The sequence below is a fragment of the Manis pentadactyla genome, chromosome 16 (genome assembly GCF_030020395.1).
Source record: "Manis pentadactyla isolate mManPen7 chromosome 16, mManPen7.hap1, whole genome shotgun sequence".
NCBI lineage: Eukaryota > Metazoa > Chordata > Mammalia > Pholidota > Manidae > Manis > Manis pentadactyla.
In genome coordinates, this window is record NC_080034.1 from 55,001,339 (window position 1) to 55,012,960 (window position 11,622).

Here is an 11,622-nt window from a genome sequence, read left to right on the forward strand (position 1 = left end):
GCCATGGCAGGAATGAGGTCACTTCATTTCTGTCCCCTGCCCAGCATGGGGCCCAGCACACCCTGGTGCAGGACAGGGCTCTAGAGACGGGCAGAGGCCATGTCTTTTTAAAGGCACAGCTGCCAGAGTGGAGAGGAATCCTGGGGCACCTGGCCCTCCCTTTGGGGCCATCCCTGCCCATGCAGGGTCTCTGTTTTCCTCCAATCCACAGTAGAGGTCTCTCCCCTTTCAGTCCTTCAGAAGCCTGAGTCAGGGCCTGGAGTCACTTCTCCTCAGGGGGAGGGCAGCTCACAGGTCCCCTCTCTGAGGCAAGTCTGAGGCACAAAGCCCCTTAGAGGCCAGCTGTGCACCCAGGAATGGGAGGGCAGCTCTGAGCCACCATGTGCTCAGGTGATGACCTCGGAACTGATGGGAACCTTCCCACAGGCGGAATCCTGGGGCAGCCAGGAGTCCCGATACTTTAGGGGGCTGGGGAGGGCCTGGGCCACAGGGCTATGTAGTCAGGAGTCACCCACACATTTAATGCAGTCAGCAGATACAACAGCACAGCAGCAGAAAAAAGAGCAGAATCCCGAGAGACACAGAGCTGTAGAGAGAGATGGTAGTGAAGAAAACTTGAAGGGAAGACTGTTCATCCAGGGAAATATCCTGTGTGACTTCCAGCTCAGCAATTTGAACGACATGTTGTTGGGCAGCTGGTGGTACGGCATCCAGTAGGGCAGGTGGGGTCCCCTCCTGAAGAAAGCACACATGTTAAGTCCTCGTGCACCTGGGCAGCTTCCTGTGGTGCCTGTCACTTGGCATCCCACCCCATACCTCCAAACCTCCTTTCCCCCTTACACTCTGATTGCCCCACTCTGAGAGGGCACGGTGGGACTAGGAGCCCAGGGCTGGACCCTGAGGGCCCCTGAAGAGCCCTGGGGCACAGACCCTGCTCAGAGGCTCTGCCCCAGAGCCCCGTCAGGGAGTCCGGTATCCTCCGTGCTGGGCCACAGGCAGCCCCCACTGCACAGCTGGGCTGACAGCACAGGGGCCTGGGGAGGAGCACACCAGTGACGGCACACAGGGGGTGCAGGGGGCGCTGCTGGGGCTGGGATGAAGGGGGATTGCAGGATCAGGGCAGCACCCTGGGTCTATCTCTGCATAGCCTTGCCCTCCCTGCCCCCTTCCACAGAGCCGCTCAGCCCCTCTGAACCTGCACTTCCACATCTGCAGGAGCAAGTGAGGGGACACCTGTGAGGTTTAGAGTTCATAGCATGTCTTAGTACAGGGCAGGCCCATAAGGAATGGGGGCAACTGTCCTGTTGTTAGTCATAGCCAAGGAGAAGTTCACTACATCTGTGCACTCAGGTGCTGCAAGGCCTGAACCGTTCAACCAAGTGAGATGGTCAGAGAAGTGGGAGAGGGACAGGGCGAGAGTGACTCAGTGCCCAGGAGGCAGGGCCGAGGAGAGGAGAGGCCAGGCCAGGGCTGGGGGAGAAGCCACTGTGCTGGGAGTAGACACCGCTTGGCTCCTGAGTTCTTTTCCCAATGTGCCTATTGAAGGGCGGTTGTCACCGGGTGGGACTCCTGATGGGCAAATGGGTCAGTTCTGTCTGCTGATCTGTGAGCAGACATCCAGGGATAAGTATAAACAGACATGCCCAGGAGTGTCAGTGCTGTTGGAAGCCAGGTTTGGGGGCAGGGGCTGTGATGGTCACAACTGGGCTCAGGGCTGTACCCACAGCTGGGCTGGAGCACCAGTGCAGTGGAAATTCACCTCGACTGTGTAGGGTCACAGGTGTCCCAGCCTCCAGGGCTCCTGGGTCTGGGACCCCAGTTCGAGGGCCTGGACTCTAGCTCCCTGCACACAGCCTCCAGCCTCCACCCCTCACCTAAGCCAGACCCAGAGGGAGCTCTGAACTCCCCACCAGGAGAATTAGGCCAGGGAGGCAGCAAGGTGGGAGTCAGGGGGCCAGTCTCAGCATTGTTCCGGAGTCTATTTAGAGCTCCAAGTGGTCAGTGCCGTGTGCCTTCAGGGACCCTGGGCTTGCAACAGGGCAGAGGAGCTGCATGGCCCCAGACGCTTTACAGAGGTACCCCCAGGGCACTTCTGAAGCCTGAGTGGGGCACAGCTCCCCAGGGAAGGGCTCAAGGGGCTGTAGTGGCTGTGACGTGCTGCACAGGTGCCCAGCTGCACAAGCTACTTGCTGGGCCAGCCCTGGACACTGTTCCTGCCTTTTGCTTCCCAGTGCGTGTGTGTCTCCGTCCAGTGAATGGACTCAGTATAGTCCCAGAGGGAGGCAGCAGTCTTACCCTGGAAGTCACACAGTTCCTCCTGCTGACATCTAAATCTGTCTTGATGAAGGTGAGGCCATTATCCAGGCTGATATCGATGAAGACGGCCCTAAAGGACAGAAAGGGCAGACGGTGACCAGCAGCCCAGACAGCAGTGCGTGCACTTGGCTCAACCTGCAGCCCAACAGTGGTCCTCTTTGTAGTGGCTCTGATCAGTAGGCATTCAGGACACCATGTAGGAGGCAGCACAGGACTCTCCCTTCCCTTTGCAGAGATGAGGTCAACCTCTGCAATGAAGGCTGAGTGGGCCGAGGAGCCCTGCATGGCCCAGATGCCCTCGTGGCCATGGGCTCTGTGGCCAGGCTGGCTGTTTGGTGTCACCTTCCAAACTCTTTTCTATGACACAGTGTGCTGACTTGGCCCTGAAAGGCTGCCTGGGCCAAAGGGACCATCCCTGGGGCCCGTCACCTCCTGCATCCTGCCCTCCTTGATAGAACCTGGGTGATGGGGGATCACAGCCCCTCAGGGGACCACCCGCACAGGTGGGTGCAGAGGAAGCCCTGAGTCCTCCCAGAACAGGTGTGAGCAGCTCCGCCAGAGGAGGCATCCTCCACGCTGGTCACGCCATAGTGCCAAAAACTGACCACTGTTCCCTGAGCTTTTCACTTACTGGCCCGGATTATTTATCTTTGGTCCTGGGCATGTAACGGAGGTATCTTGCACAGACACTGCCTTTTTTCCTGGAAGAAATTTACATGCAAATAATGTAAATGGACATGTCCCCACATCCCCGTCTCCCCTCCTGTGGCCCTTGGCAAGCAGAGCTCACCCTTTGGCAGATGTCAGCCTCTGTTCTCTGCCTCCTCAGAGCACCTACCTCACACCAAGTGCCAGGCTGCTGACTCGACTGTCAGATTAGCTATGACCTTCTGAACATTCTTACCCCTTTGTCGGAGCTCATAATGAACACTAAATGCTAAGTATGGTCAGGGGAGAGGATAGGTGTCTGGGTGTGGAATGGTTAGGATTGAATGGGGAAAAAATCCCCAAAGAGGTGCAAGCTGACTTTCCCGTTGGATGTGCACCGTCCAGAGAGGAGAATGATGGGATGGCAGCCCAGCAAGCAGAGAGGCCTGGACAGACATGACTGACTGGAAAGGAGTTTTCAAACCAATATTACACACATGGGATGAATTCCCAATTATTAGTGTCCTCTTTAATTTCTCTTAAGAGTGTCTTGTAGTTTTCAGGGTATAGGTCTTTCACTTCCTTGTGTAGGTTTATTTCTAGGCATTTTATTCTTTTTGATGCAATTGTGAATGGGATTGTTTTCCTAATTTCTGTTTCTGCTAGTTCATCATTAGTGATTAGGAATGCAACAGATTTCTGTGTATTCATTTTGAATCCTGCAACTTTGCTGAATTCAGATATTAGCTCTAGTAGTTTTGGAGTGGATACTTTAGGATTTTTTATGACATCATCTTTCAATCTCAAGGGAACACACCATCCTGGGAGACCTGGCCGAGACTCAGAGCCCTGGGGCTGCCTCAACTTCCCTCCCACAGACTAATGGACTTGAGTCCTTGCCTCTCAAGGGAAGGGAGAGCCCAGGAAAGGGAGGGGCATGCAGCTCTTAGGGCACACTCACCCCACACCCAGCCAGGGCTGCAGGAAGGCTGCTCCCAGGGGTGTGATGGTGCTGGGGATCGATTAAGTACTGGGCACTAGTGGCAGGTGCCCAGGCTCCCAAACAGTTACCCCTTCCACTGTCTATGTCACTTGTTTTCGGTGTGTACATAGCGAATGGTCAGCACGGGCTTTGAAGGCTTGGCTTGCTGTGGGACAGCTGTCCCTGGAGGAAAGGAGGGGCTACTTACGGATGGTTCTCTTTCCAATTCGAAATTGACAGATAACTTGATCTTTGTCTATGTTTTCAAAACCGTTTCCAATAACCTTGACTTCATTGTTACCTGCAAGAGTAATATCCAAATGTCTCTGTGAGGAAGCGCTGAGTTATCCTCCTCAGACCACAATTATGGCAGGCCGCCCCCAAAACAGAAACCCCATGAACTCTTGGGAGACTGCAGCTATAGCTGCAGCTGTAGCTGAACCCACATCTGGGCAACCCCCTGGCCAAATCCTCTCCTTTTGGTCACTGAGGGCCTAGTCCCAGGAGCCTGGGCTGGGCCTAGCCTTGGGGGCCCCTCCCCACTTCCCATGACCCCCGAAGCACATTAAAGGCACCCAGCCTAGTTCTCTAGGGGCAAACCAGCTACGGGTTTCTGCTCTGAAATACAAAGGTGCCCCCTAATGGGCACAGGCAGGGACCAGGCAACCCTTACACAATTGAGAGGAGCCAAGACATCCTGGTGAGTCAGCCCTGGGTCATGTCTGAGCTGCACACACACACCTGGGGACCTGGAGACTTCCTGCCACCTGGAGTCAATTCTCTATTCCTCCTCCCCCACTGTCTTTCTGGGGGCCTATGGCAGAATGGAAACCAGGGAAGCCAAGCCTGTTCTTGCGGAAAGAGAATATGGGGTTTTAGTAGGGTACGTGGCTTCCCCCACCACCTGGCAGGCAGAGGCTCAGGATCTGATCTCAGGGCCCAATCCAGGACTGCACAGGATCCCACCTCTGCTCTACACCCAGCTGAATAGCTATCACGCAGCTCCTCTGTAACACCCTGGGCTCTGGTTTTCAGCCTCTAGGGGGCCCATTACAAACCTGGGCAAAGATGTCATCACATGCCCATCCCCAGCACACCGCAGGCACCCGTACCTCACACAGACTTACATACATACCTGACACAAACATTCTATGGACCCAATGCACATTCCAAACCACAGTCCCCCCACAGACACCACATACACGTACACACAGCACATTATACACATTCACACCACATGTGTCACACACACACACGGTGCGCCCAAACACACCACACAGACTGGAACCACGTACACCACTCCCAGCACACACATGGCACATGCACAAAACAAACACACACACACTCCTACGTTTACAACAGCGACCCCAGTTATTACCTCTAGTGCAGATAGAGGAGAAATTCACAGATATAATCTGCACACAAGACCTCTCTAGGAGCTGAAATAGAGAGAGAGGAGTGGCAGGGTCACGGGAGGGAATGGCGGGGCACGGTGTGCAGCCCCCTTCATCCCCCCCCACTCACTGGGTCAACGATGTCTTCGAGTCCGCTGTATCCAGTGTCCACTCCAAACACATGACCCTCTTCGCCAGCAATTTCCAGTAGCTGAAAGGGAGAGGAGAGAGCCTGGGCCCACAGCCAGGGGTGATGACCCAGAGGTCCCCATCCCAGGAGACAGACACTGAGGGCTAGACCCTGGCACCCGCCAGCAGCCCGCCCTCAGGGGAGGGAAAGCTCTTCCACCCTCACCTCTGCTGGGTAGGTCTTACACAACAATTGTTATTCATTCTGAAGGGCCACCTTGCACATCTTTCAACTCCCTGGGCCCAGCTTAAGCAGAGAGGGCCCCCACCCCACTCCCCAGGCACTCCTTGGTGAGTAGAGGCCCATCCTCTGGGCGACCCTGAGAGAGCCGTCTTTGAAGCTTTCCCCAGCTAGGCTCACAAGTGACCCCTCATTACCTGCTCAGAATTACCTGGGACAGCTGATAATCTTGCACACCCACGAAATACAGAGTTGCCCCCAACTGCTTGGATTTTGCAGCCTGAGATAGAGGAAGTGTTGGGTATAATAAATTTGGTCCAAATTTGTGGACCAAAAGGCTGGTAACAATGGGCTTGACTCACTTCAACTTGTGTCTCTGCGAACGATTCTGGCAGCAGTTCTCCACCTGTAAGCACGATGATGAGGCTGGGTACCTTTACTCCTGTGGGAGAGGCAGGGCATGACTGGGTCAATGAGAGCAACTGCCACAGGCTTCCAGGACCCAAGCACTGCTCCCCACACCTCACCCTCCTGGAGAGAGGCCACCAGACCTGAGCACCTGCCACCCACATGCCTGGAAGGCTTTGCAGCTTATCACGCAACAAGAAGGGCCCCTAGCCCAGGACCCACTTTGCAGGTGAGGAGACTGAGCCCAGCTTAGGGTTCTTCTTACAGAACTGTCACTTCTACCAGACAGTACAACCTTTGCCCTGAAAGGCAACTCCAGCAATTTCACAGGATAAGCATCAGCCTTCCAGGTGAGCAAAAGCAGGAGTGGGCACACCTACTGTGCAAGACTCCTGCAGGTCCATGCAGGCCTGTTCCAGCTCTGGGCCTCACCCACAGCTCTCCCGCGGGCACCTGTAGACCCAGGCTCAGGGCTCGAGGTCAGAGGCAGGTGAGCAGTAGACCCCCTCCCCAGCTCAGTGCCTTTCCCTGGGCCACACATCTTTCCTAGACCCTACAGCCAAGATGAAGAGGTTTCTGGGACAGGCACAGTCATTTGCACTACAGGAGACACAGAGCAGGAGCATCAGCCCAAGGGAGGGAGCTGGAGGGAGGACGAGTCAGGGAGCAGTGTGTGCCCAGCAAGGGGGAAGGTCAGGCTCCCTTCTTACACTTAGGCCCCACTGCTCTAGGACCCTCTGGGTTTCCCCCTTTCTTCTTCATGCAGCCCAGCTCCAGGGCCAGTGCCTCCTATTTCTTAGGAACCATGGCATCACACACGCGACCCCTTGCTGTGCTGTGGAACATCACCGACCTCACTGAGGCCCAGGCCTGGCTCTTCCCCCCCGGACACCATCACCAAGAAGGCAGGAAGCAGCTCACTTACCTGCAGCACGTGTTCTTTCGATCTGCTCATTGGCCTGCAACAAAATGAAGGAAAATGTGTGTTGTGGGGACAGTGAGATGACCCAATGATGACCCTCTGAGAACTTAATAAAGCAGAGCCACATCTCAGAAATCTAGATTCTGTACCTTTTTCAATCCATGCTGCATATTTAGGGCTCCTGTAGGCAGCACATTGAGCAATTTGACAAGAGAAGTGCTTATTTTTTTTCTGAAAAAAAAAAATCAGAGCAGGTGGGAGATGGAATGAGGGGTTGCCTCTTACAACCAGCCTCTGGCTGTCTTTGTCCATCTGCACATGCAGCCCTGTTGGGACGGGAAAGGCCAAATCAAGGAGCCCTGTCCCAGCCCTCTGTCCTGTGCCTTTGGCATTGGCTGGCCTAGTTCCCACCTTTCCAGTCCCCTATCTGGTAAGCAGGGTGGCAAGGGGACGCTGCTTTCTAGCCTCATAGGTAAGGCCTGGGCTTCTCTGTGCTCAGCTCTGTCTAAGCCGTGCAGAACTGGGGGCCTCACCCAGGGGTACACGCTGACTATCCATGGTGAGTATGGGGAGATCCCAACTGTGATTCCATCACAGTGTGACTGGCAGCATGACCGCCCCCCGGGGGCCCTGGTGAGGGCACACTGTACCCCCACACTTAAGGCAGAGCTTGGAAAGGTCACCATGCTCACCACTGGCTCCTCCTGTCCACAGACCCTGGGACCCTCCAGTGCAGTGTCCTTGGGCTCTGTCTGGTGCTCCTCCCACTCTCAGGGGGGCTCCAGTCATTTTCCTACATGAGAAGCTAACCTCTCTGCTACTCAGAAGCTCCATGATGTCCCACCTCCCACCTAGACCCTCCTGAGATGCAGGCCCATGGTGCCTTCCTCCAGCACCCTGTCCATCTGGGGTTCAGAACCCACTCCTGGGCTCACCTGACCAGACTCACTGGGAACATGTTCCCCTCCACTGAGGCACCCACACTTGGATGACACCCATCCCTTTCTCCCTAGTTCTGACTGTCTGCCCCTTTCCCCAGCGGCCCAGGGCAAAAAGTGACACACAACAGCAGGTGCCGGGCTATGTCCCAAAAGGCCCCCCACATCTGCTCCACCTGATCTGGGAATCTTCACAGTCAACCTGCTCTAGGGAAAGGGTAGAGCACAGAGGGAAGGACTCGGGTGGGGTGGAGGGCTGGGCTCTGAAGGGAGGAGTCTGTCTACTAGTACAGGGTCCAGCCAGTGCCAGTGCAGAGGGGGCCAGGGCTGAAGGTCAGGGTGGGCAGTGAGGGGAGGGTCCAGGACAGCCGTGCCTGCACACCAGTAGGTTCCTCAGTGTGGGCTCAGGGGCCCCCTTTGCTCCCTGGCCTCCCTGTGCTCTGATTGCTGGGTCTGCTTTAGGGGATCAATGGAACACTTACCTGTTCGAGGTCAGCTTCATATTGATGTGGCCATGTGTCGAGTAGGTAATGAATGACATACGCTGTGTGGGGCTTGGGAGGAAACATGGGCTTGTGAGCAACTATACACACAGGCTGGAAGTGATGCTGATATGTAACAGGGAGGGGGTGCCCACCAAGTTCCCTGTTCTCCATTCTGTCTCTTTTAGTGTGGAGTCCATTTCCTGGACTCCAGAAGTTCTCATCACTTTTGTGAAGGATCATGAGGCCTGGAAGGCGTGCAGCCCAGCACCCTGTAGATCCAAATCCCAAAAGGCTGTTTGCTCTCTCTACCTCTCTCACACACACACGTGCACACAGGGCTGCTACATGCACAAGGGGATAGACAGCGACATGCTCTTCCACGAGGGCCCTCCCAAGCTGGCCTCTCCTCTCCTGTCAAATTCTCTGTACTTTCACTTCTCCTCCTCCCTGGGCTATCTTTCCCCACCTCCCTCCCCTCATCTCAAAGAAATCGTCCTCCCTCATCACCATTCATATTCTCCCCTCCCTTTTCACCTTCTGGCCCCTCTCTTCTGATCACCTGGCCCTCGTTATCCTTTAGTTACACTGTTCCCACAGGTCCCTATATGAGCTCCCCACTGGTCCTGGCTCTTGCCCACCATTATGAGACTTCTCTGTCTAGAGTACAGTTGGAGTCTCACCAGTCCCCTCTGATCACACGTCACCCAGAGCTCCCTATAGCCCACAGCAGGAAATCCAGGCCCTGCTTCCTGGCATTATTGGCCTCTTTTGCCTTGGCCACAAGTGGACCTCTCGCTTCATCTCCCAGCCTTCCCATGTTAACCATGTTCAGCCAAATAGACCCCTTACTGCTCAAATGACCTTCATAGTTCTTGTTACCCTGTGTTTCTCATCCTTCAAGATCTAGATAAAATTTCCACATCCAGATGTTTAGTTACAGTGTTAAGGAGTTTGCCTATTTCCTAGTCTGTGAGGTCCTCCAGGGAAGACTATGCCCCTGAGAACAAGGCCTGACCCCCAGGAAGGAGCCAAGCAGGGCTGCAGAGATCTTAGGAAACAAGTGTGTGCTGTACTTTTCTCCGGCTTCAGAACACTGCCCTGAGCTTTGGGACCTGAGGCAGTCCCATGTCTGCTGCATCTAAATAGCAATGTACTCAGTCAGAGGAAAACGCCCCGCAACAGAGCTGAAAAGCCGTACTTTTTAAATCTGTTCACCAAATCCTTCACAAAGCTCTGTGTGAACTCCCAGTTGTCATTTACACAGTGGGATCTGAAAAAGAAGAAGACATGAGTCAGAGACGGAGGTGCATGTATCATGTGAGCATAGTTTCTGCCTCCCTGCCTTCCTGCAGGCCCTTAGCAAGCTCCTCCACGAGAGCCCCCAGCTCCTGAAATAGCTAAAGGCCACCACAGCTCCTGGAGTGAAATCAGTGGGTTACCCTCGTGGTGACTTTAGTCAATGTGAGTGGCAGCAATTGACCAATTAGACTTGTGTGGTAGGGGATGAGGGACTTCTCAGATGAGGGGCTTTTAGTGGCAAACACGGATGGTTGATCATGCTACCTGGGAATGTTAGGAAATGAGGTGGGATGCATTGGTCGGTAAAGCCTCCAGAGATTCTGATATGCTGGCTCTCCTGGTCCCCCATTTCCCCTTGGGAATCGCCATTCCCAGCCCTCTGCTCCTCTTCCAGCCCTTGAACACGGGGGTGGGTCATGGCTCTCGGCTCTTCCTCCCCACCATTCCCTCTGCCTCCACGGCTGCATCTAAAACCGTCAGCAAATAGTGAGGAAACTAAGGATAGATGACCCGAACATCAAGATTCCCCAGTGACTACATATCTATCAGGCCCTTACAAACATGATTTCTGATTCCAGAACAACCCTATGGTAGTACAATTATTCCCACTTTTCAGATGAGAGAACAGGATTCCACAGGTCATAGAATGTGACACAATTCCAGTAGCTAGCATGGATGTGAACCCAGCCCTGGCTGCAAAATCCACTCTCTACCCATCACACTTGGCAGATCAGAGTGACCCTGAGTCAGACAACTGCTGGGTAGCAAAGCAGCAGACTTTGTCCACCTACTGAAATAGAGATTTGCTCTCAGACCCACACCAAAGTCCAAGACAACTCCATGCCTAACTAATGATGGTAACACTTTCTATTTTCCTCCCCATTACCTCTCTCCTCTGTTTTCCCATTGAATGAAAACGACACTCCAAAGACAATTTATAGGAAACAAGAGTCTTCAACCCACCTATCTACTCTGGGATAGTTGTTAATTTATGATAATTCTGAAGGAAACCCTTGATTCTATAACACAAGAATGTGAGAGCTCACAGGCAACCACAGGGACCTACAGTTCCCCAGCAAGGAGGCAGTAGGGAACAGAGCAGGCATGTGGGCTTCTGGCATTCAGGGCTCCAGTCATGATTCAGTGCCCCTCTCCTAAATGAGAATGGAGAGATGGGTATCCATAGACAGCTCCACAATTAAACCTTGAGGCCAAAACATCCTGGTGATATAACTATTCTGGGAGAACAGACACATAGAGCAGAATCATGTGAGGGAGCTGAGATGTAACTCAACTCATTTCCCTTCTTCCACAGTAAGAAGTTAACAGAGACTACATAACCTCAAGCAGCAAGGAACATGACAGAGTATAAACACGTTTTAGAGTGTGAACATATTATTAGATACATGGTCACAATGTCAAAAAAATACTATCTGGAACACTTGCAAATGGCTGTCCCTGAGGAATAGGATCAGAAGTGGATGGTATGGGGCAAGAGCCTCAAGGTTTTGTGTGTGTGTGTGTGTGTGTGTGTGTGTGTGTGTGTGTGTGTGTGTGTGTATTTGTAATAGTGTTCCATGTTAAATTTATGTTCAAGCATTTCCTTGATAAATTTAAAAATGAAATTACAGACGAATTGTGGCATGAAGTGTGAAAATGTCAGACGTGGAAGCTCTAAGCCTTAGATTCCACAAAGAAACACTGAACAAACAGAGGCTTAAATCTGATACATGCTACACCATGGGTGGACCTCACACAATAAGGTAAACACAAAATGCCAACGGAAGTGTCTGAAGTGTCTGGGACAGGCAAATTTGTGGATACAGAAAATAGACAGGAGGTTGCCAGGAGTTGGGGAGG

At 53.5% G+C, this 11,622-nt stretch overlaps 1 protein-coding gene across 1 annotated transcript; it reads right to left on the reverse strand.

The window, feature by feature from the left end:
• Positions 1 to 500: 500 nt before the first annotated feature.
• LOC130681322 (anthrax toxin receptor-like) lies at positions 501 to 10,445 on the reverse strand. The gene is made up of 12 exons (XM_057494043.1): positions 9,662 to 10,445; positions 8,461 to 8,532; positions 7,190 to 7,271; positions 7,044 to 7,077; positions 6,073 to 6,152; positions 5,922 to 5,990; positions 5,471 to 5,551; positions 5,325 to 5,385; positions 4,155 to 4,247; positions 2,948 to 3,017; positions 2,296 to 2,386; positions 501 to 735 (listed from the first exon to the last, which is right to left on the reverse strand). Exons 1-12 carry the CDS (start codon positions 9,778 to 9,780, stop codon positions 529 to 531), a joined length of 1,059 nt encoding a protein of 352 aa, XP_057350026.1. The 5' UTR covers positions 9,781 to 10,445; the 3' UTR covers positions 501 to 528.
• Between the last annotated feature and the right edge of the window lie 1,177 nt (positions 10,446 to 11,622).